We start from the raw sequence: 25039 nt of genomic DNA on the forward strand, positions 1-25039 counted from the left end.
AGTCAGTGCCAAAAAGGTGGCAAAAACCATCAAAGGCAGCTGGTAAAGGGGAACGGAGAGAGGATCAGCCTGGATAAAAGAGAGGGATGAGAAAGGGCAGCTGTAGCAGCAGGTGGGATGTTGGACCTCCAAGAAGCCAGTGAGGGACCCAGCTGGATGCCCAGCCTGGCCCATGGGATGCGGGTTGAGGCTCTCTTACCTCCTAGTTCTTGCTCCACAGCAGGACTCAAAAATCAAAGCCCATCTCATTCTTGGGTTGAGTTTCTAGTATGGTGTCCAGCCTCTCCTGAACCACCACCCGGGACATGCTGCAGCAAGCTGAGGTCAGGGGGGTGCATGGGAACCCCTGCCCCGGGCAGGTGGCAAAGGGGCTGTGGTTTCTACCAGGATCAACCAGCCCCTTCTCCATGCAGGGGCTTGAAGCCCTCAGGCTTTGCTTGCCAGGAGCAGGGTGAATGGGCTGCAAGGTCATCCCCTCAGGTGCTGCAGCCATCATGTCCCAGCCCATCCCCAGCCAGTCCCAGTGGGCACCAAGGGGCTTTACCTCTGCCTCAAGGGCTGACCCACAGTCATGTCCTCCAGGTGTGACTGTCCCGGTGGGTGTGCCATGGGGGCCATGTTAATCCACTGAAAGCAGAGTGGGACAGGGTGTTCAGGGGCTTGGCACAGGGACCCACGAGGGTGGGGAGAGGCCCTGCTGGTGGCAGGGACACAGGGCAGGTGAAGCTCCCTCCCTCCCAGGGTGCAGCTGGGAAGGTTTCTCATCCAAGGGTGTGTTCAACCCCAAAGGATCCCCCCCCCCGGGACAGCCTCCACCCCCTGCACCTCCCAGCTGCAGCTCACTGAGCTCCCAGACACTGCCCCTGGGGCGTGGAATCCACAGATCCATGGATCCCAACCTGTGAGTCCTGGCTTGCTGGAGGAGCCGACGTGGCCTCTCCCGGCCGTGCCACCCCGCTAGCCAGGATCCACCTGAGGAGCCTGGGCACCCCACCTCGGATCTGCAAAGGCAGCAAAGCCCCCGTCAACCACAGCCACCCCAGCCGGCTCCCTGGGGTCCAAGTGTTATATCCTGACACCCCAAACCCACCCTTGGCATTGGGGCAGCTCAGCCTCACCTTGCGCAGCCAGTGCTGCACCAGCGCCACAATTCCCGTCTGTACCACGGGGATACCCTGGAAGAGAGGTGGATGCTGAGCCCAATCTGGGCTGGGAAACCCCCCCATTAAAGCCTGTTCCCCCACCACCACTTACAGGAACAGGAAGGCCAAAGTTTTTCCGTGCCATAATATAGGACATCCAGGTGGCCACGATCATCCTGCCGGCATCCGGGTGCCCCGAGCCCGGCTCATTGTTGGGTCAGAGCTGGAACCAGCCCCAGATTCCTGCACCCCACAGCAACAGGGACCATGGAACTGCAGAGGGGCAGAGAGCCAGAAATACTGCTGGAGAGAGCCAGCAAGGAGCCCACAAGCCAGCAAGAGGAGCAACCTTGGGGCATCCCAAGGAGGGCACCCCACTTACCCCACAGCTGGGTGAAGAAAAGCCCAGAATCCTCCCACACCCCACGGGAGACACCTCCCTGGGGCAGCCCACCCCCTCCCTATGGCCCAAACCAAAGACATCCCAAAGCCTTTCTTTATTACTGTTCTTTCTTTTTTAGCAAATGTTTATTTATATCAAAATACAAAACATTTCTGAAGCAGGGTAATGTTACATGAGGAGCCAGTTCATCGATTCCAAAACCCATCCTTCTCCTACAGCATGGCTAGTTGTACGTAACATTGCAACACTGCCAGAATTTCTTCATCGTGGATACATTAAAATGAAATTTAAAAAAATGAAAGTCAATCTATGAACATGCAATGTTACCAGCAATAAATTGATAAGTACTCAGCAGGCCTTAAAAATCCCAACAGGCAGAGACCGAGGGACCAGCTACTCCCAGTAAGGCAGGGCTACAAACTCTCATTTCTTCCCATTTTCCTTGGCTTATTAGCATTTAACTCGTTAACTGACAACAGTCCAAGAGCCAAGGGGACCCAACTTTCTTGGCAGAGTGGGATTATTGCTTAGAGCTATCAAAGCAGACCCAGCTCCCAGCCATCCCTGGGGAGGATGGGGAAGGGCAGGTTCGCCTTGGCCAAGTGCTGCGCAGGTCGGGCTGAGCTGGAAGATGTAACAACCCCCCTCGGGGTGAGGGGAGCTCAGGGGGTTATTATCCCCTTAGAGAGGAGCTCTGAGTTTGCCCGGGCAGTGCAAGGGCTGGGAAGGGAGCCAGGAGGAGTGGGAAGAGCTCCTGGCGAGGTCTAAGTTACCTGCCCCAGGGGCAGGTTAGCACCCAGTGGAAAGGAGAGTTTGGGGTGAGGGACCACAACCTGTGTCCCTCATCACACATCTTGGAGAGCAATGCTGAAACTTGGCTTCCACTCCCCACGGTCCTGGCTCAGCTCTGGGCCATTCCCAGGGATGCCAGTGCTGGGCAGGGCACCACCAGTCCCTCCTGCTGGCATTTTATCAGCCTTCAGAGCACGGAGGCTGAGAGCAACAATACAGATACAGAGAGATTATATAGAGCACGGAATAAGTTTCATATAAGGCTTTGGTACAGCACCATCCTGTCAGATTTAGTTGTAAATCCTTTACAGAAAAAAAAAAAAAAAGCTCACTGAAAAAATAGTGTTTTGTTTCTTATTTTATTTTTTTTCATTCTTTTTATTATTATTATTATTTTCTTCTTGTGAGGAACATACCTGAAGTTCTAAAATGTAACCCTCTAGTTGCCATCTAGGCTCCCATCTTTTTTTTTTTGCTGTGTGCAATTTTTCCAACTCAAGTGACTGGAACCCAAGGCCAACTAACCTGTTACACAGTCCCCCCCCCTCCACTACCCTGCCCTACCAGGCAGCAGCCAACAAGTTTACAGTCCACAAGGCAGTCAAATCAACACCACAGAGATTGGGCAGCTGATTAGCTACTCACTTTTTAGTAAGAATAAAAAAAAACCAAACAAAAACAACCCAAAAAAACCCCAAACAACAAAAGATTAAATGAAAAAAAAAGTCACAACAACAAACATTATGGAACCAGCAGTACTAAAGTTTTTTCTTTATTGTTATTGTTATTTAAAAAAGTCAGTTCCACTGGTTACCATTGAAACAGCACCAAAGAGCACCCTAATGTGTGTTATACATTGTAATACTTGACATTCAAGAAATGGAAATGAGGTTGGATGGTCTAGTCTTTATATCCAGAGGCAAGACATTCTTCTTCAAAAAGAGGAAAAAGTTGTCCCACACAACCAGAGACCTGGTAGGTCCAGAAGAAAATCCTGCCTTAGGGGAAAACACTATGGAGTTAGGTGGGAGTTAAATCAAGAGCTACCTATGGAGGTCTACGAGGGTTCAGAGACTCTACAAATCTATCAAAGGGGATTAAAAAGTCTGGGCTCCCTGGGGAGCTAGAGATGTTCCCCTGGGAGAGTCAGGAGTGCTCACCCAAGGGATCCAGGTATGCTCCCCAGGGAGAACCAGAGATGCTCCCCCAGGGGATGCAGGGATGATCCCTGGGGAGAACCAGAGATGCTCCCCCAGGGGATCCAGAGATGCTCCCATGGGGGATCCAGACATGCTCCCCAGGGAGAACCAGAGATGCTCCCATGGGGGTTCCAGGGATGTTCCCCGGGGAGAAACAGGGATGCTCCCATGGGGAATCCAGGGATGATCCCCGGGGAGAACCAGAGATGCTCCCAAGGGGAATCCAGGGATGATCCCCCAGGAGAACCAGAGATGCTCCCCCAGGGGATCCAGGGATGTTCCCCAGGGAGAACCAGAGATGCTCCCATGGGGAATCCAGGGATGATCCCCCAGGAGAACCAGAGATGCTCCCATGGGGAATCCAGGGATGCTCCCCCAGGAGAAACAGGGATGCTCCCCCAGGGGATCCAGGGATGTTCCCCGGGGAGAACCAGAGATGCTCCCATGGGGAATCCAGGGATGATCCCCCAGGGGATCCAGGGATGTTCCCGGGGAGAACCAGAGATGATCCCATGGGGAATCCAGGGATGATCCCCCAGGAGAAACAGGGATGCTCCCCCAGGGGATCCAGAGATAATCCCATGGAGGATCCAGGGATGATCCCCGGGGAGAACCAGAGATGCTCCTATGGGGGGATCCAGGGCTGCTCCCCAGGGAGCTGGTGCACGGCTGTGATCTCCGACTGCCCAAAGGAAGGCTGGAGAAACCTATGGCAACAGAGGTGTTTCCAGGAGGATTTCCACAGGGCTTCCCTAGGAGGGAAATGCAGAGGGACCAGAGCCTGCACCAGAGCCGTACGGAAGGTCCTGCATCCTTCCAGGGCTGTGGGAACGCCCCGTGCCTGCTCTCTGCCAGCCCCGTGGAGGAACAGAAAAGAGAAGTTTGGCCTTAAAGTGCATGAGGGAGGGCAGGGGGTGGATGACAGCATTTCCCACTGAGCCAAAACCTCCCTGAGCAGAAGCAGGTGCTTGCTGGCGCAGCCGTTCCCACTGCTCCCAAGTGGGAAGAGTCTGGGAGGGGGCAAGAAGCAAATACCACCCCCCCCCCAAGAAAAAAAAAAAAAAAGCAAGCTCCCCCCTTGATATGTGCCTGGATGGAGCAAGCAGGGTTGTGAGTACTACTCAAAATCAAGTCAGACCCAAGGGAAGCAGGACGAGGAGGAGCAGCTCTTGGTGTGTCTGTTTGGCACCCAGAGGGTTAACGGTACTGTGGGAAGTGTGCTTTGGAAACTGATTTTTCTCCTTGTGTGCCTGTTTGTTTTTTTTTTTTCTGTAAGTGATTCCAGGGGAGATGGGGAAAGGAGAAAGCTGCCTGCCCCACCCCCCCAACCTCACACCTCCCTCCCCAAGCCCACCCCCCTCTAGCAATACCCCCCCCAAAGCCCCACCAGTGAGAAATCTCATCCCTTCTCTTTCTCCTCACATCCTTTTTTTCTTTTAAACATACAAAATACTCACGTATTTACTGCTAATAAATGCAAGTTAGTCCCATCAAACATGCTTTGCTTCGATATCAATTGGTGCTGAACAAATCCTGGCTTGATAATAGAAACATCCCCCCCACCACCACCACCACCCCAACCTCCCCCCATCCCCTGCCCCAACGAAGAAGACAGAAATATCATGGAAAATACAGGTGACACCTCCAGAGGACACGGTGCCGCTGTGAGGGACCCAGCTCCTGGGCACCACATCTGTGCCTCAGCCCATCAAGGACACAGTGTGACAACAGTGAGGGACCTCTGCCCTGCAGGGACATCTCAGCCCCAAATTCAGCATCCAGGGGTCAAGCGCCGTGGAACCCAGCCCAAGGGGAGCAGAAACCACCCCCCACCACCACCACTGCCCAAAGGCAATCCTGCCCCCAAGGAAGGCAGAGGGGATGGTTTGCCATTCCCTGGCATTGCTCAGTCCCAAAAGTGGCTCTTCTTGCCCCACAACCTGTGAGTAGAAGGGAAAGGGAGCAAGGGGGCCCGGCGGGTCCATTCTGCTCTGCAGGAAAAGCCCCGAGCATCCCAGCACCTTCCCCACTGCACCTGCTGCCCACCCAGCTGGGGACTGGGACCATTTCACCCCACCCCGGCACCCAACTGGGTCCCAGCAGCCTCCACCACCACCACACCCTGGTGGTCAGAGATCTTTTGTTGGTCGTAGAGGTATTGACGTGCCGACGGAGAAGGGGTCCTGCTCCAGGCAGGTGCAGGGACCTGGGGGGACCCCACAGCAGCCACCCAGGCTCCATAAACCACACCAGGGGTTTCATAAACCCCCAGGATTTATGAAGGCAACAAAGACGGGTTGGGAACAGCACCTGGTGAGGTAGCAGTGAGGGGAGCTTGTCCCCACAGTGTCCCCCCACACACACATCCTGTGCCACCACCAGCCTCATCCTTCCTTGCTAGAAATAACACCCTTGGAGCTGAAATTCCACTGAAAGACAAAAAAAAACCCACCCCTGGCAAGACACAGCCCTCAGAAGACACACCACCACCTCGCTGGCGAGCAGGAGAGCTCACAGCAAACAGGGCACCCCTCATCCCTGGCCTTCTTTCCCATTTTCCATGGTTTTATTCCCTATTGAAACAGCAAAGTGACAGCAAACAGCAGCGACCCCGAGCTGGCAGCTGGAACCAGGGGAGCCCCACGAGTCCCCCCAACCTTGCCCAGCCCTCCTCTCCCTCGCCACCATATTGCTCAAACAGCACTAAGCATGGATACAAAAATAAAACAGCTATGTGACTTAGATATATATAATTTTATATATATATATATATATTTGTATATATAATTTTGTCTATTTATAGGTGGATGGAGAAGCAGAGAAGCTGAAGCGCAATATAATGTAAAAATACTCGCTCTGCTCCTGCTGTTCAGACTCTCCCCACCTCTGACAGCCTCTCTCATGCTGCACAGAAGTTTCTGACACCTATTACTAAGGTTTAAATATTTATTCTCCCCCACCCCTTCTAAAATAGAAAGTAAATATATATTTGTTTGATTTTATATACAATGCAGGTTCAATACACCAATATCATTTCTTTAAATAGAGATACTGGGGCTTATTTCTGAAGTCTGGGGGTTTTTTTTCTTAATACAAGTGCTGGGGAGGGGAGTGGATGGAGATCAGAGGGGCTTTCAGACCACAGGACAGCCTTGTCCAGGGAAAGATTGGCACCTCCCTTCACAGCCCTCTTGGTCCCCTGTAGCCTCAGGAGAACAAGAACAAAAGCCCCTCTGGGAGAGAAATTGTCAGTTGGTAAAGCAAAAATCTGGGCTAACTCTCCTTCCCCAGGAAGGGTGCCAGCCCCACCACACCACACGTCCCACCCCACTGCAACCAGTATAAAAATCCTTAGCTACCACTACAGAGCATGCTTTCCACACCAGAACCCCCCCAGCCCAGCCCACCTGCCCCCCATTTCTCTTGCCCACCCCCTCCCTAGACACGGTCCTTCAGCCATCCATGCACGTATCAAAAAGTGGGCAGAGCCCTGGGAGGGGATGCTCACCATCACGGGTCCTGAGGTTAACCCAGCACCACTGCCACCCAAATGCCAAGGAACTGACAGCTTAGACAGCACAAACCTGTCAGGCCAAACCATCCAGGAATGGGAAAAACAGGGAAAAACATGGCACTCCACTCATGCCAGTTACCTGGGATGGGGAGCAGGCTCCCACCTCCAGTCCCTTCCCAGAAACCAGCAGCTCCATACTGGTTCTTGGCACTTTGGGGCTGTACAGGCTGATGGAAAGGAAGTTCAATGCTAAGATTCTTCTTTTGCTGGCACCAGCATTCCCAAATCAGAGGTGCTATCACTGCCCCCCCAGCCTCCAGTACTTGGCTCCTGCACTTCCACAACAGATTTCAGCCGTCACCTCTAATAGGAACAAACTGCACTTCCCAGCCTCTCCTCCCCAGCAAACACAGGCAGAGAGCAGTGAAGATGTTCAGCAAAAGACAAAAAAAAATAACTACCAAAATCTAAGCTGAAGGGGCAAAATGGGAATAAAAATCCTCCAAAATGGGAATAAAAATGCCCTGGAGAGCAGCAGGCATCCAGCCCAAATTTGGCTGCCCTCAGAGCCTTCAGCCACTTTGCCTGTACTGGCTCTGGCATCACTGGTGAACAAATCCCCTCTTGTGTTTCAGATCCTAAAAAGTCCCACTAATGAGGTTTTAAAAAAAAATTAAAGACACTGTGAAGAACATGTTGTCCTGCTGAGGAGCCACTGCTGGGACCAGCTGGCACGGCCGGCGCCGCGTTCCTCAGCCCAAGGGACAAATTTAGCTGCTTCCCTCTCATCCCTTCTGACTCATGCTTTGCTGGGAAGAACAGATGCAGAGCAGAACGTTTTCACATGAGTAACCAGAGAGCAGCATCTAGAGGGGCTTCAGGGAAGGGCTTGTGTGGTGCCTTTTCTTTAAAGGCTCACACCAGAGATGTGATGTCCCCCTTCCCGTGTCATGCCCCACGTGTGTTGGGCATGCAGGAGAGGACCTGTCACTCCTGCTCCTCAAGATCCTGGCCCAGGGGTGAGTCACATACAGTGAATTAAATAAAAAATAAATAAGATTGAAAATGGGGGGAAATACTTAAAAAAAAAGTGACCTGGATGGAGTGCAGGTCCTGCCTGCCGTGGGGCAGCTGGGCCTGGCCATTCCCAAATCCCCCCTGGGCTCTGGCTGCTCCCAGCCCCTCCTGGCTTTCCCATCCCAATCCCTCCCCTTTACCATGGCTCTGAACTCTCCCTTAGAGACAAACATACCCCCGACATGCAAATCTACTGGACTTCTGCATATCTACCAATCCTTGTCCTACGCTTCTCTATATATTTATATCTCCTATATACAGTGCATTTTATTCCAGCTCCTTGGAAAGATTTGCTTCCTCAAAAAGCATCAACTCTGTCAGCCCACACGGGACCTGTGGGAAGCCCTGAAGGCAGCTGGTCCAGCCTCGCCAAAAACTAACCCCAGCCAAGAACTACAGCTGAAAGCCACCCAAAAGTCCAAGAAATCCCAAATCTACATCACTGCCTGAAGCAGGAGGAGAAACCAAAATGCCAGACAGGTCCTGTCCTAATGCAAACTGCAACATCTGAGCAGCTCTAAGTCTGAACTCGTGTCGTGCCCAGATGCCACGAGACATGACTAAGCCCTGCCAGGCTTGTGCCTGAGCCCTCTGCACCCCTGGAGGTAGGTACAGCAAAGTTATTATTCCCTTTACATTCAGATACCCAAACACTGTCCCCTCCAGCCTTCCCCCAACGCAGGAGGCATTGAACCAGCTGACAAGGAAACAAATGCCAGATCAACAACCTGGAGGCCACCAGCAACTGAAACCAGCCTCCAAGACCCAAGTGACCAGCCAGCAGTGAGGGTTCTGCCCTGGGGAACCCACCGCCTGCTCGCACAGACCCCCCCTCCCCCGACCCTGCCAGCTCTGGGGAGCCCACAAACACCCCCAGAGAGACCACAAACCGTGCTGGTGGTCCAAGGATGCTGGGGCCTCCCACTGAGGGCTCCAGCCCAGGTTCACACGTGAGGGAGCTGGGGAGAGACCTCAAGACCCTCCACCCTACAACACCACTCCAAGTGGCTGCAGTTAAGAGCAGGCACAGAAATGGGGCCCTGCAAGTGAGCCCCAAACGCTCCCTTCTCCCCCCGCTCACTAACTTCCATTTTCATTCGCATCAACGTTGCAAAATCCAAACTTCTGTGGGTTTTGCCCAGCAAAGTCACCTCCAAACCAGGCGACCTCAATTGCTCAGCAGCTCCCGAGTTCACTCTGCCCCACCGCCTGCCTGCAAAGGGACGGCGTGGGCTCAATGGACAGGGTGTGAGGGACAGCACCCCACAACCACCCCCTCTTTCTGAGGGATCTCAGCGACATCCCCTGTACCTACCTCTCCATGTTATCTCCCCCAGCTTGGGGTGGCTGAATCCTGCAACCCCCCCACAGCGGCATGAAAACAGCACCAGAGCATCCCCACCTCCACCATCTCTCAGGTGGAGGCTCCAGCAGGGACCATGCCCACCAGAACTGACCCCTCGGCGGAGCCCAGGGACAAATATACTTGGAATTCAGAGGCTTTTTTTTTCCACCATGGCCCAGGATTTTCCAAGGGACCTAACGAAACGCATCATGTTTGCAACGTGCAAGGAGGAATCGTACGCTCACTGATAAAGCAAGAGCCATCTACCTCAGACAAGCTTACAAAATAAGAGAGTTTGGCCCAGGAAGATAAAAATCAAGATATATTTTGCAGCTTGAAAGAGAAAAAAAAAAAAAAAAAGAAAAAAGGAAAAAGAAAAAAAGAAAAGAAAAAGAAATGAAGCAGCAGCAGCTGTGTTTGCAAAACCACCAAAGCGAAACGGAGTTCAAACAGGGATGATGAAATGGGGGAAGCGTTTTGGCATCGTCTGACACAGCTTCAATGTCCCAGGTCCGCGGGAGGAGAGAGGAGAAACCCCCTGCAGGGCATGGAAACCAGAGGGCTGGGAGAGGCGAGGAGGTTGCCAAAGCAAGAGGTGAGCTTGTCTGCCAAAGCACGGCCCGAGTCTATCGGAAGGTAACTCGGTTTAGCTGGGAAAGGAGTTAAGGATGGTTTTAGGGAAGAGCCGCTTCCACGAGGCACCCGGGCGGGATTCCCCACTCCAGCAGCGCGGCAGGTAGAGGGCTGAAAGAGAGAGGGCTGCAGCTCCAGCCTCTAAAGGTCGAAGACCATGAAAAGCAGGGTGCCCAGCGGCTCAAAACACCTGCAAAAGGAAAACAACTCTCAAAAAGACTGACCCCGGCAAGCCGGCGCGCTCTGCCAACCTTCCCTGCACTCCAAGTCCTCTTAGAGCTCCTCAAGACGGGACAGGGCCACGGTCTCGAGGTGGCAGCCTCAAGAGCCTGAAGACACCGCCTTGCCCGTACGAACGGGTGTCGTGAATAGTTTGGAAAGCACTCAAAAGGAAAAACCAGCCTTCTGTTAGAGAGGTCGAGGCAACGAGAGCGAAAGGAAGAGCAAGTCAGCTACAGCATGGCCAGCACAAAAGCCTCTGCGTGTCCCCCCAGCTGGGACATCCCCAGGTTGTCACCTGTCCGTCGGGAGCAGCCCGGCTCACCGCTCCGCTGGAGTGACCGGCGAGCTGGAGTTTGCCAGGCAGAGTTTTCCCCGCTGCCAGAGCGGGCGAATGGCATGAAATCAATTCAGATCCGAGCAGATTCTAGGGAAATCCCTAAAACACACTCAAAGAAAAGAAACTCGCAGTCATACCGTTAAGCAAAGTCGAATTCTCGCGTGGAGAGTTGAGGGTGGTACATCAGGTCGCTCGTCGCGGACTCAATAAAAAGCCCTGGTGCAGGCTGGGAAGAGAGGGGCATTTCTAGGAGAGCCTCCCTCCTTCCCAAGACAAACCTGCTCATGGTTTGAAGCCCACCTACACAAAGCTGTTGAAGCTCACAAGTATCTCGTTACTGATTGAGAGGATTCGTTGTCAAGTGGTTCAAACCTGGAGTCGGGGCTTTGAGATTGGAAAAGACGCGGTGCTCGGCTTTTCGTGCTTGCAGGTTTCTGAGTATCCTGCTGGAAGAGGAAGCACAACCTCTAAACCCAGGTATTTCTAAGGCAGAGTGATAAACAGGTTCCAACCTAAAAGCTCCCAGGGAGCATGGCATGGTTGGAATGCTGTATCCCGACTGCCCAGCTGAGAGCTCATGTCTTTCTCCAAACATCTAAGCCCTTCAAGGTTCAACCAGCAGCAAGAGCAATAACCAAGGCAAAGCAGAATTAAAGGCGAGATTGTGGAGAATCTCTTGGCAATTCTACCTGGGAATAAACAAAAGCTTCATGTGCAAATGAGGAGCCCAGGGCAAAACAACATGCCTACAGGCTCTTCGATTCTCCTGATGCTTCTACAGCCTGAATCCACTCCAAGCAAGAGTATCCACATGAAACAGTTGGTATTTTATTCCCAGGCAGGCTGGAGGGTTTAGCACTTTACCACAGAGGAAGAAGTGTGCAAACCTGGATGCAGTGGTTGATTTTACCACTTCAAAAAAAATAAGAATAATCTCTAAATACCTCAAAGGTAGGGATCACTTGGTATTAGCACTCAGCGTTTACGTAGCACTTGCACTCTGTAGGCGACCAAGTGCTTGTCCAAAGTGCTCAAATATGACTTATCCCCATTTTACAGATGGGAGAACTGAGGCACAGAGAGGTTGAGTGACTTGCCCAAGGCCACGCAGTCAGAGAGTGGAGGCAGAGCAGGAAAGTGAGCCCGGCTGTTCTGGGAGCGGGCTACAACTTTCCTGCTAATTCAAAAGAAGGAAAAACAAAAAAAAATTAAAAGGCCTATGCAATCCAGAAAACCACCGGCCACCAAACCTACCCTAAGTGTTTTGAAGAGGAAATACATTCTGGTGAAGAGTTAAACCAGCATTACCAGGAGGGGAACAGCAGGTCTCCTCGGATGGGGCAAAGGGAGGGACACAACCCCAGTGCGTGTCACAGCCTACACGGCCAGGCTGGAGCAGGAGAAAGAAAGGGAAACCAGTGAAACCAGCAGCAACATGCTGGGAGCAGACACGGAACGCTGGGCTTAGCTTTGCGTGGTCGCTCCCAGGAGCCATCCATCTCCATCCACAGAGCTGAGGGATTTTCCTGGGCTCAGCATCTGCCAGCAGAGGCTTTGGGGACCACGCAGCCAAACCCCCTTCGCCCACAAGCCTGTGGCAGCATCGCCCCGTTTTGCAGTTACGAATAAAGATCACAAATGTTACCCTGGTAAGAAACATCACTAGACAGCACTGAAGAACATTTGCCAGTGGTACACGGAGCGACGGGAAAACTGAATCAAAACCACCCTCATCAAAGCTGACACACACTGTGCTTGGGGGGGGGAACAACCTCTTGGATGGAAGCAGTCCCATACCTGTGCGTTCATACACCTCAACAAGGTTCAAATGCATTTGCACAGACAAATGGGGATTTCTTACATCTCGGACCAATTTGAAGGCTCGGGTTCTTTCTGGTTTTTCCCTTTCAGAGACGGGTAAGGAAAGATGTCTCGGATGGTTTTGTTGCTGTTATCTTCAAATAAAAGGAGGCTGGGAAGGGGGAGGCATGGAGATTTTTCGCTATTACAGCTTTCCTGGGATTATTTGGTCATGTTTTTATCATAATCAGATTCGTGGGATTACCAGTTCCCGTCTGGGTTGTTAGTTTCTTGTCAATTAATTACACCCCTGTGTCATTTAATTTCTTCCGGCGACTGAGGGCCAGCTGCTCGACTCCACACACTCTCCCTAAACACACGCTGCAGAAGCAGATGTCAAAAGCTCCATCTATGCCTTTTAACAACCCTAAGAGATCTTTCCCAAAACCGAGGTGCAACACCCACCCCTTCCCACCGCACCGAAGCCACCCGGGATGGGAGGAGAAGCAGATCCGAGGGGCACCCAGCCCCAGGCATCCTCCCCATCCCACTCCAAAGTCCCCCCAGCTCATCCCCAAGCCCCCCAGCAGAGGCAGCAGCGTGGTGGTGTCCCCCCCTCCTCTCCCACTGCCTCCATCCCCCCCCCCCCCATGGCGAGATGTTGGCTCCCTCCACCCCTTCCTGTTTGACCTTCTCGGGAGGCTAAAGCAAGGTGGCGTGCCCGCTGGTGTCGTCGTGGTCCACGCTGTTGAGAATGGCTGTCTGGTCCTCAGGGAGCTGCCGGTGGCAGAGGTCGTCCTTCAGCGCCGAGAGGCGGGCGAAGGGGTCCTGACGAGGGTGTCTCTTCTTCTTGCGGAGGCAGACAGCTTCGTCAGGCCACAGTACCTGAGAGCTGGGAAGGTGCTGAACCTGGGAGGCAGAGCCATCTAAAGGGGAGGGGGAAAAGAAGGCAGATGGGACCTGAGGTGGCAGCTACAGGCAGTGCCGGCAGCAGGTGGAGGGGGTTATGGCCCCCCCAACCTGGCTGCTTGGTGAGGAGGGGAGCATCAGGACAAATAAATTAATGCTCAAAAAGAAAATCCCAAAGAAAGCACTAAAGATGAGAGGCACATGGAAGGGGTTTGGAGGGAGGAGCAGGGGAGGGACAGCCTGGAGGTGAGCATCCCAGCAGCCATCCCTGCAGGGGGCTGGGGGTGAGGGACACATCCAGGCATGGGCTGGAGACCCCTTCCTGGCGTCGGAGCCAGCAGGGACCTGCCTGAACTCTGCCACGGGGGACAGAAGGGACGCTGTTGGGGACTGTGGGGTCCTCACACTCACTGGATTGTTTTCTGGATTTCGAGGAGCCCTTGGATGACTTTTTGGGCTTCTTTATCCGCTGGTATTTCAGAGCTTCGAGCCTCTCAGGTGCAGCAGCGTCCCCGGACGAAGATGGAGGTTTTCTAGGAAGGAAAAGCAGACAGGCGCCGTCAGCGGCTCTCGGCCACGCTCAGGCCTCTGGACATCCCCGGCGGGGGATTGGTTGATCCCAGCCAGCTGTGCCATGGAAAAGGAAAAGGTGAGAAACGCAGGGCAGGAGGAAGCCAGGCACCCAGGTGTGCTGCTCCACAGGGTACCTGCCATTCCCCCCACGGCTCCTCGGCATCGCTGATGGGCACCGCCAGCCCGGCCAGTCCCACCAGCAACATCCAACGCTGGCCCCACAAGAGAGCTGCCAGCACCCCAGCTCACCTGCCTGCCATGCCAGCACCGCTAAACAAAAAAGGATGGGGCAGATCCTATGTCCGATAAGGCATTTCTGGGAAGTGGTGGGAAACCCCTTGGGATGGAGAGAGAGGAAGAGACAGGCAGAAGCGGCACGGCAGCACCGAGACGGGCACCAGGAGCCACCCGGGGAGGACAACACCGGCGCCACAAACAGCAGGGAGGGAAGATCCTGCCTGGCCCTGCTCCCACAGTCAAAAAAACCAACAAACCAGGAGCCACACGACAGACAGGGACACGAAGGGCACACGCCAACACAGCTGGGAGCAGTACCTTGATCCCAAGTCCCTGCTATAAGTGACAATAGAAACGCAACAGCACGGGAACATCTACCTCTCAGCACTGAGGGCAGGGAGCTGGGTTTTCTTGCCCTGCAGAACAGGACACCAACATGAAAACACTGACAAGGTTTTACTGCAAGGGACAAGGAAGGGATCTGCAAAGGGGTGTTTCTTGCAGGAGGGCCAGCAGCTGTGATGGTTTTCCAGCCTTAGCCCCTGAGAATCTCTTCTACAGGAACCAGCTCAAGGTTAAGTGCTCTCCCCTTTGCAAAGGGATTTGTTTGCCCAGTTTTCTCCGCTGTACCTTTTTTTCCCATCCAAGGACTGGACAGTACAACCCCTGTGGAAAGCAAAGCAGTAGAGGAAAACCTTCTCCTTAGGAGACCAGTTGGTCCCGCTCTCCTCTCTAACATATCACAGCATCCCCCCCTCCTGCTGCTTTCCCATTTCCTTCCTGCTCTCCATTTCACTTCCATGTCCCTCCAAGTTGCATCAATAACACCACACACTGCAGAAGGAGAAGGCTGAGTCAGGGCAGCGTGAGTCATCACACAGCACCCTGCACACAAGGTACCCAGAGATGACAAGGGATGCAGCCACAAAGCAGCTTTCATTGCAATAAAGGTTCAGGAGAGAAAAGCCAGGAGATTTAAACCTGTGTGCCTCTAACCAGCCTGTCCTATCCTTCAAAGGAGGAGATGACACTTCTGCTCTGGCAACTCTGTCACGGGAGGTCAGTGACCAAACAGCATGTCCACCTGTGGTAAGTTTGGAGCTCCTCATCTCTCCTGGGTTTCAGGTAGAGCCTCTCAGGCTCTGGGGACAACCCACAGGCTGTCCCCTCTGCCCTTGCTGCCAAGAGCACAGTGCCACCGCGAGGCTGCGCATCCCGGATCCAAAGCAGCTGCCGAGCGCTGATACTTCAGCTGGAGTGGCACAGGCAAAGTGGTCCCAAGGGATTCTTCCCCCTTGGGGAGCAGAAAGGGTTGTTTTGGAGACGTGTTCTGCTAGCAGCACTGGAGAGCACCAAGGGAAGTGCAGAGTGAACTGATGAAGCAGCTGAGGCACAGCAGCAGAAATCCAAACGCTGGGTAGAGAAAAGCCCTTTTCACGCTTCCCATCACAACAGAGACATCAAGGTGTGGATGCTCCTGGAGAGTCAGTTTCAGCTCCCAGCTGAGCAGCACATCAGCCAAAGATGAAGCAATTCATTAGACAAGCTGGTAGTCCTGCTGGCTGGATCCAAGTGAAAGCTCCCTCGAGTGACAAGGTTTACAGCTGCAGTGCTTAAACACCTTCATCCCACGTGCAACCAGGCTCTTGTGAGAGATGCTGTGAGCAGCCCTGAGCTCCCTTGGGACACTCCAGCCAGGCTGCACCCTGTGCACATGCTGGCTCACACTAAGGCCACAGTGACCCCAAGGGCCAAGAGCATGGGACTCCCCTGCAGTAATTCCTTCTTGAATGGTCAGTAACCAATGGCTTGAATGGCTCTTCCCATTTATATCCACCACTCTACGACTCGCACAGGAGTCACATTCATGCAGGTACTTGGTGAATGGTGACCTCAACTGCTCCAGCTCCATCCATCTCCTCTGGAGCTTACATGTGCCAAGCCCTGGACCTTGGTGAGCTCAATGATCCTTCCACCATCCTGGCATCTGCCTTCCACTGCCTGCCCTCACCACCCAGGCAGCTTTGCTCATATTAGTAAAGTTCAACTTGTAAAAGGCTTCTTGCTCTTTCCATTCTTTTCTTCCTTCTAATAAGATGCCACTGTGGCATGTTGACAAAACTAGACAGATTTACGGAAGGGATTAGAAGGAAATTGCCTGAAGCTCATTTCCACTAGTTCTCTGTAATTGGACTTGCACTTACACACACACACATAAACAGCGAGCGTACTGAACCCACGTGTCACCATAAATACTGTCTGACCTCTGGCAAGAAGAGATGCAGAGGAGGATGAAACCAGGCTACTCACCAGCCACATTTTATCTGCTCTATCCACCCTTTATTTCTTCAAAGGATGCCAGTTCTTGCCAATTAATTTGCATTTTAAGCTCAGCCAAAAGCCTCTTCCTGCCCCCAGAGTTAGCATTTTGGGCAGCTGCCCATGCACAGGAGAGAACTTGAAGACCAACAGAAGAGAGGTTCAGAGAGGTGAGCAAGCTTCTTCTAGAGACTTTAGAGTAGAGCCAAGCAAAGGAGCTTCAAGAACACATGAATTCCTGAGACAAACCTTCTGCAAGGCACCGTAAACACCTGGAGCAGCAGCTTCCCTCAAGTCTTCAAAGGACAACCCTTCTGAACAAGCACAGACAGAGAGGTACTGGAGACGCTGCAGAGGTACTGAGGGACCACAGAGAGCCCCAGGACAGGAGGAGATAGCCAGGGGAGAAGGCCAACCCAACACACATCTCAGCTGCTCTTCTTCAAACATCTTTCCACATAGGAAGCAAAGATGTAAGGGAGAAGGCCCATGAAAGCATCACTAACCTCTTTCCACTCAAAAGAGTCCAGGAGATTCAAGGGCACAATACACATATTTCACATTGTGAAGATCTCAACACACGTTGCTTGTCCCCTCCTCATCTTGAGTCAAGACATTGACATCCAGGAATAGTCTGGATACGTTAGACCATCCACTTGGACCAGTTAGAGCATCCACTTGGACCAGATCCCAACATGTCCCAGCCACTGTGTCTTTCAACCCTTCATCCTCCCCAGACAAAGAGTTCAATTCACCAACACAAGGCTCCATCTCCACCTCAAGTCCTGCACGATCCCATGAGATGTCCTGCAAATTGGAATTCCCCCTCTGCTCCATCCCGGAATGCCACCGGCGCATCGCTGAGATCCTTCAGCGTGAGAGGTGCTAGAGAGACACAGCAGTGATGGACCCTCACCCCAGAGCTGCTGCTGCTGCCAAGGCACCACAAGGAGGGAGGAGGAGGCTGGTGACAGCGGGGAGCACACCTCAGAAGGGAGTCCCCTTCTACAGGTCTGCAGACACCAAAACTCATCTACACAACGGACTTCACCATGCTGAAGGGAGAGAGGGCGAGGGAAAAGGGGCTGGACTGGAGAGGAAGAGGGGGATACAGTCACGGGGGGGGGTAGGGGAGGGGGAGAGAGGAAGATAAATGAAAAAACAGGAGTGAGAAAATATAGAAGTAAATTAAAGAGACTGAAAAGAAAGAAAATAATAATAAATTCAGAAAGAAAAGGAAAACGCACTCAGACAAGCGGACTCACAACTTCTCCAAGCGGGAGGAGGCATGAAACACATGCAGAGGATCAGCACATGGACAGTCTTTAAAGGGGAACCTGTTTTCTTTCAAGCAGGGAGCTAGGAGTGCTCCTCCCACACGCCTGGCACCCGTGTCCCTTTGTCACTCAACACTACTCCACGGCCAAGCCCCCGCGCTCCCGGCCTCGGCAGCGCTGCCCCAGCAAGGAGGAAGGGGCCAGGAGGCCACCAAGGGCAGGCTGCTGTGCCAAGGGGCATGGGAGCTTGGTGCCTTGTCTGTGGTTTTTGGGTTTCCCTCTGCAGGGAGAGGACAGCCCCCTCTTCCCCATTAGGAGTTGAATCCCTGCGTGCTGCATCCAAAGAGAAGCTGGGAGAACTGTTTGTGCCAACTCAGGAAGGGCATTTTCTTACCCCTGCCCAACAGGAAGAACTACCTGACCTTCACCCAACAACAGCTACCGTTCTGCTGCCACCACGGAGCTCAAAAGCTGCCTCTCCCTCTCTTCCTCTCAGCTTTTATTACTGCAGTACAGAAATCTGGCTGGTCTGGTATCAAATCCCTGTGCTCTGCATGCACTGACAATTTTATGACCCCAAATAATCAAGGAATTACTTGGCTGGGCTCTTTACAGGCTTCCTCGCTTATTAAAGGGAGATTTAGTCTTCTGGCTTCCCCTTTTTGGGGATAATGATTCCAGAGTCACTCCTGTGACTCCAACCCCCAGCCACATCTCAGATCAGGATGCACAGCTGTTCCTCAGCAAGTGTCCTGCTGAGCAATGTCACCCTGCTCCTGAAACCCCCTGAGCACCCAGCAGAGGAGACAGGAGCCAGCCAGGATCTGTGCCAGAGCCACATCAGACTCACACACAAGCCTGGGCTCACCTCTGCTCTGCTAAAGCCACGTTCACTCATGTCCCTAATGCTGCCAGAGCTGGGAAGCACCACAGAAATATGAGAAAAGGGCCACATCCTCACTGAGGGCTTCCTCATTTCTTGAGGTGTCTTGGCACAGCCCAGATCTCACCAAGGTTTGGTGCTGGCCTTGCTCCTCATGGGACACCCTGCTCTGGGATCAGCTGGGGTAAACAGAAGAAGCTCAAGATGTTTGGAGGGGTCCTCCACAGAGCACATGTCCAGGACCAGTTCAAATGCCATGATCTAACACTCCTTCCTCCCTCTCTTGCTCTCCTTACCCCCAAACAACCCTTCGTGGTAGCTGGAGGGATTCCTCTCTCTGGAAACATCTACCTGACTTCTCTAGGCATCTCACCTCTCCCTTGTGAGGCTCCTTCCCAATCCAACATGGTTTTTCAGGCTGTTGGAAGAGCTTCGGCCAAGACCTTGACTCTTCCCATGTAAGGCAGCAAAGCTTAAGTTCTCATAAGCCTTGTCCTAAGGAAGCTTGGGCATGGCCAGGCCTTAGAAACCATCCCACCTGTAGGAAACCATCCTACCTCTCCTTTCACATCCAGCTAGGCCAACAACCAAACGGATCAGCATTCCCAACACTTGGGGTCAGGAATTACTATTATCTCATCTGGCTATAGCAGTTTTAATTACATTCTCTGTTTTAGGGTCTGAAAACTGTCTCCCCGTTGCTCCATTCCAGTGCCAGGGATGCCCATGGCCATCTAGGAAACCAGCCCCATGAGGACAGCCCAAGAGGTGTTTTCTTGGGAGTTTTTCAAGATCAGCTTAGGGCTGTTTAAGTACAGCTGGGTTAGAAGAAGTCTTAGAGGTTTCTCCAAGGAGTACTTCAGAGAGGGAGAGCTTTTACTGTGACTGCACCTGTGACAGGAACAATCAAACACCTCACTGGCAGCCTGAAATTGCAGTGATGCTGCTGCCAACCATAGAGTCCACCTTGGTAAAAAAGACTTCTCCCTTTTTCCATGACTCGGGAGACTTGGGAAAAAGAAAACAGATCCAGGTACTGAGAGGAACACCATTCTCCATGTCCTGGACTGCAAATGGAGAACCTTTTTGGAGTGCCAGCCTGTAGGTGGTTGCTCCAGATGTGGCTGTTCTACGTGGCTCCAGAGGGTGGCCATGAGCTCCTCCCAATTTAGATTGTCCAGGACAACCCCACTGCAACAGGCACCTCCCTACCACTGCACAGCCCTCACACCACACAAGCCCTGACAGGGCCAAGGGTGCCACGTGTTGCCACCTTCCAAGAAATGAAGGGTGGCCATGGGGAGACAGCAGCTTGGCTCATCCCAATGCCCACCTTGAAGACACAGCTGCCACCACCAGGCTCTCCAGCCCCACCACTTCCCCGAAGGCAGGGGAGCCGTGGTGTGCTGCTGGGAGGGGAAACCCAAAAGCCACAGAGACTGTGCATCCAGAAGTGTTTCCTAGTGTTTTCGGATTCCTTATTCCCCTTTAAAGGAAGAGATGGTATTGGAAAAGCCCCTTTCGTGTCCCCTCTCATGCCCCGCTCCCGGCCACCCTCCACAGCACCCACACCATCCTTTCGGACATGGATCACCCTTACCTATTGAGCTGAGGAGAAGCTTGTCTCGACAACACTGCCCAGATAGCTGAGATTAATCAAAAACAAAGCAGTTATCAACACCCGCAAGGAGCCGAGCTCCGCAACACATCAGCACGTCAACAACTCCAAAAGGAAAAGAGGAGGGAAAGAAACCAAACGGAAACACAAATGAAACGAGGCTGGAGAAGAAAGGGGGGAAAGAAACAGAAGAGAAAGGAAAAGAAGAAACGAAAACAATAATCAATCAAGCGAATGGAGACACTGCATTAAAGCACGGACAACAGGTCTGCTCTGACACGGATCTGTCCTGGAGCTGGGTCTCCTGGGGGTGCCCCAGCTGGGAGACATGGACCTACATCTAGGTGCTCAACTGCACGGCTCCGTAGCTGTGTTTTCCAGAGGCACACAGAAGTCATCTCAGGCTGGTTCAGCTCCTCTCCCACCCCATCCTCTCCCCTGAGCCCTCCTTCCTTCCCCCTGTGCACCCCAGCCGTGCCGGAGGGGTTTCCTATGGCCATAACGCTTCCAGGTACCAGAGGGCGGGAGTGAAATGCGGAGGGCACTGCGGGGTGGGAACGCTGCCTCCCCCCTCCCCAAAACACATCCTCTGCTCCCAACGCCTCCGACCGCGCCGGTTCCGCGGGGCTGGGCACCCCAGCCCCCCGACTCCTCTCTGCCACCAGCTGGAGGGCAGGGGGGGGGTTTGAACCCCACCAGACAACAAGCCGAAATGAAGCAAGACGAAAGGATGGGACGGAAGCACAGCTACGGGGTCTAAGGTGCTGTGAAAGACGGAGGGAAAGAGGAGGAATACAGAGAGAAAGAGAGAGAGGAGAAAGAGAGAGACGCTTTTTTTTTTGCCTGGAGCAACCCTGGTACCTGGAAAACCAGCCGCTACTTGTCTAGTGCAGCCACATCCCTCTCTGGGGCAGGATCTGAGCGTGCCGGCAGCCTCCCGATCTCCGCTGGGGTTAGTTTATTTTTATTTTTTCCTCCTCTCCTGACATGCTGCTGGTGTGGCTAAGTCCTTGATCTCTCCCTGCCCGCGTCCCGGGGCTGCAGCATCCCTTTTGCAGGTGGGGTGGTGACCGTGATAGCTGTTTCTGTCATGCATTAAAGCTCTCTAGACTCCGCGGGAAGGAAGAGGAGGAAGACAGAGGCGCGGCGGCCCTAACGTTCGAAGAAAGCCAAGAGCCAGCAGCTAGAAGAGGAAACAACCGCCAGTGACACCAGGACACACTTACCTACACAAGCCAGGTCTTTGCACACCTGGTAGGTGACCCACACAGCCTGAGCCCCAGGTGCTCCCAGGTTCCCGAGGGAGGAGCCAGGGAGGAGGCAAGCGTGAAGGTCGCCTGCCTAAAACCCAGCTCTCCCGGGCAGCGGCCATGCAACCCGCGGCACCAGCCTCTTCCTAGCAAAGCCCTTGGGATGCCATCTCCAAAAGGGATGCTGCAGCACACCCAGAGAGACCCTACGAGTTGGGATGGCGATGGTGGGGAAGGGGTGGGAGGGAGCAGGTGAGGCAGGGTGGGGGAAGCCAGGAGGAGGGCTGGGGCAGGGGGTGGGGGGGGCACCAAGGGGCTCACGCACTTACCCCGTGGCGGCTACCGTGGTGGATGTTGGCTCCGGTTGGAGAATCTCCTCGCTGGCTCTCCTGGGAGAGGGGATGTCTCCAAAAACATCCATGGTGTCGACGGGCAGGGAGGAGATCTGGGAGCCAGAGTAGCCAGGGGCCACGGGAGTGAAGGCGGTGGTGGGTCGGTAGCTGGGGCTGTCCCCTCGGCTGCTGGGCGCGGGGGATCCCGTCGAGGACGGCGTGGACTTGCGGGAGAAGCTGACGGCAGCGGGGGGCTGCAGGGTGATCTCCGACACCTCCGCCTGCTGGATGAGGCCCGGCCGGGGTCGGGCACGAGCCGTCAGCTCCGGGGAGCTGTTGCGGGAGCTGAGGGGACTTTGGGTCAGAGGAGAAAGCCTTGAAGGTTGTAGCACCACCTGATGTAAACTGGGCTCGGCCCTCCTGACCTGCCGAGGGCTGGGCCGAGGTCGGGGTTGGGGCTCGTACCACCTGGTGTCCAGGCTGAATGTGCTTGTGCCGCTGGGGCCGACGGGCTCGGACGGTTCGTGGTAAGGCAACACGGGTATGCCCATACCTTGGCTGGTATGTCTTAGCTGCCCTTGACATCCCATGGGTTGCATAGGTTTGTCCTGCCACTTGGTGGTGGTGGGCACGGGGGGCTGTCCCCTGCCCGGTGACTTGCCGGTCCAGCTCTTTGGTGCCTCCAGGGGCAGGATGCCCGGATAGGACGAAGGGACCACCTGGAGGGAGGAGGGTGGTGGTCCCCGAGGAAGGCAGCCGGTGGGCTGGGAGCCCTCAGCCGCCTCGCAGGGCTGGAGCTGGTGGGGGAACGGCGCGGGGGCCGGCTCCAGGCCGCCAAAGGGGAACTCGGCCCTGCCCCAGGGCTCGGGGGACCGGCCCCCCGTGGGGGTCTGGGCCAGGGGCAGCGTGCTGTTGGAGGCGTTCTCCCCGTTCTCCTCGGGGATGGTGGGGTGTCCGAAGGGCCCCTCGGGGGGCAGTGGCGGGGAGGACATGACCGAGCTCAGCGGGCTGACTTCTGGCATGTAGAAGGGTGGTGGGTCCACCTCCCCGGGGCTGCTGCTGCTGAGGTAACCGTAAAACTGGTGGTGGAAAGCCCGGGGGGCCGGCGGGCGGGCCTGGCCCGTGGGCTGCAGGGTGCCGGGACCCTCCAGCGCCCGGTGGAACCGGGGGCTGTATGCTGGTGGCTGAAGGTAGGACTCCTGGCTGGAGGACAGAGGGGTGAGCTGGGCTTTCAGGGCGGTGACGGAGGCGGGGACGACGGGGTCGTCGTTCTCCTCGTCCGACTGCCTGAACTCGGGGTACATGTCCGTCTCCTCCACGAAGGGGAAGCCCTCGATCCGCCGCGTCTTCAGGGAGGGCTCCATCTCCGCCGGGTCCATGACGAAGCGGCCGTCCGGCCCGCGGCTGATGAGCTCGATGGGGGTGGTGGCCTCGGCTTCGGCCTCCGCCTTGGAGACGCTGTACTTCTTGCTGCTGATGGCTCGCTTGGTCTTCTTGTAGAGGGAGAGCTCCTTCTCCTTGGTGGGGCTCAGCATCCGCTTGGCCTGCGGGCCCTGGTCGTCGGAGGACTCCGAGGGGGGACGGAGAGTGCGGATGCTCTCGGGACTCACCTTGCCGGAAGACAACCTGGACCACAGGGGAGAAAAAACCAAGAGAGGGGATAGTCACCTGGAGAGGAAAGGAGGGCTTCTCACCCAGAAGAACCAGCAGATGGATCCAGAAAACCAAGCGCTACCAGCTCTCAAAAGAGGAACTGCTGGGATAACCAGGATGGCAGAGTGTTGCCTGGCCACAGCACAGGCCAGAGGACCAGCAGCAGGGCACATCATCCCTGGTCCTCAGCAGCAGAGCTGGGTGTGCTCAGCTTCCCCCCCCCCAGGGCAGGCAGCTCACACCAGGGCCTTGCAAACAAGGTTCACAGCCCCAGCAGGACAAAAGACAGATCCAGAGGTCACTTCCAACTCTGTCAAAGGTTCACCTGAGCTATCCACACCTGGGAAAGCCCCTGAGAGGAGGGACATAAGGCAAACAGCCCCTTCCACAGAAGTCAGCATCTCACTTGGAGATGCTGATGGATCATTTCAGACCAAATTTTCCCCGTTCTCAACACTCAAACATACGGCTGAGAGCCTCAAAGGCAGAGAGCATCAGAAGAGTTCACTCATCCCTATCCAGAAAGACTTGGACAAACAGGACTGAAAGGCAAAAGGTAGCAGATCCAAGAGACAGGGCAGCCATGGTTATTTCACCAGAGTGGATGAACCAAAAAAAAAAAAAAAAAGCAGAACATGATCCACCAGCACTGAGATATTTTGCAGTAGTCCAGGAAGCATGAGGCATCTACATCCCAGACTCTGGAAGATGCTCCCATTGAAAATGCTCCCACCAATTAGCAGCTATACATGCTTTTGATGGGCTCCACTAGGAGCAGATCCACCACAATCCATCACTTGGGGGCACATGTGGAAAGAGGACTCAGCAGGGTACTCTTCATGGGAAAAGATACAGGTATGGGGTTCTCCCAGTTTCCGCAAGAAAAAAGAGCCAACAGAGAACAACTCAAAAACTACACCAAGCTTGCACAAAGGACTCCATATGCAGCAGGCTAGCCCTTTTCCTAAGGAACCCCTTCAAGCTGGGTGTGTAATTGAGTTCCACCAGTCAACTCCAGCTTTGGTGAATGTCCACAGATCTAACGGGGTCATCTCTTAGCTTAAAGTCTGCTGCCTTTGTCCCTGCTGCTTTCAGCTCCAAAGTCTCTTGTGAACCGTTGTGTTCCCACAAGTTCAGGGAACACCCAGAACAACTTGTCAGAAGCAACCCAGCCAGGTCAGACATTTCCATTGGAGCTTTGCAACAACTGTAGGAACCTTGAAGACCCACAGCCTGGGGTTGCATCTGAAACAGATACTTACGGGGACTCCAAACTCTTCCTGCAGTGGGTTATCGAGAGAGGAGGGTCTGGAAGAGAATAAAAAGGGGAAAGAAGAGAGAAGGCTAAGGAGGCGCAACATCGACAGAGACAAGACAAACTCAACATCAAGACAACAAAAGACACTCAACAAGAGGCCAAGGTTTCATTGCTCCAGCGCTTTAATGGTTGCTGACAACAAACAGCTCCCGACACAGGGTCCTGCCCGTCCTGCTGCCACAGCCTCCCTCGAAAGCTAGAGGAGA

At 54.1% G+C, this 25039-nt stretch overlaps 1 protein-coding gene across 11 annotated transcripts in view; it reads right to left on the bottom strand.

Annotated features, from left to right (window-relative positions):
* Positions 1–9776: 9776 nt before the first annotated feature.
* The window catches only part of IGSF9B (immunoglobulin superfamily member 9B), a 43423-nt gene continuing 28160 nt past the window's right edge, over positions 9777–25039 (bottom strand). For 4 of the 11 annotated variants that reach the window (XM_051638331.1, XM_051638330.1, XM_051638329.1 and 1 more), the window contains 5 exons: positions 24778–24823; positions 21860–23488; positions 13785–13906; positions 13155–13390; positions 9777–12845 (listed from right to left, as the gene is read on the bottom strand). In XM_051638331.1, coding sequence (XP_051494291.1) covers positions 13167–13390; positions 13785–13906; positions 21860–23488; positions 24778–24823 — 2021 coding nt within the window. In that variant the 3' untranslated portion in view covers positions 9777–12845; positions 13155–13166. Of the gene's footprint in view, positions 12846–13154; positions 13391–13784; positions 13907–20262; positions 20309–21141; positions 21464–21859; positions 23489–24777; positions 24824–25039 lie in introns of those variants that run through there. The other 7 variants (XR_007891448.1, XR_007891450.1, XR_007891449.1 and 4 more) reach the window with 7 other exon arrangements.

The sequence above is a fragment of the Apus apus genome, chromosome 22 (genome assembly GCF_020740795.1).
Source record: "Apus apus isolate bApuApu2 chromosome 22, bApuApu2.pri.cur, whole genome shotgun sequence".
NCBI lineage: Eukaryota > Metazoa > Chordata > Aves > Apodiformes > Apodidae > Apus > Apus apus.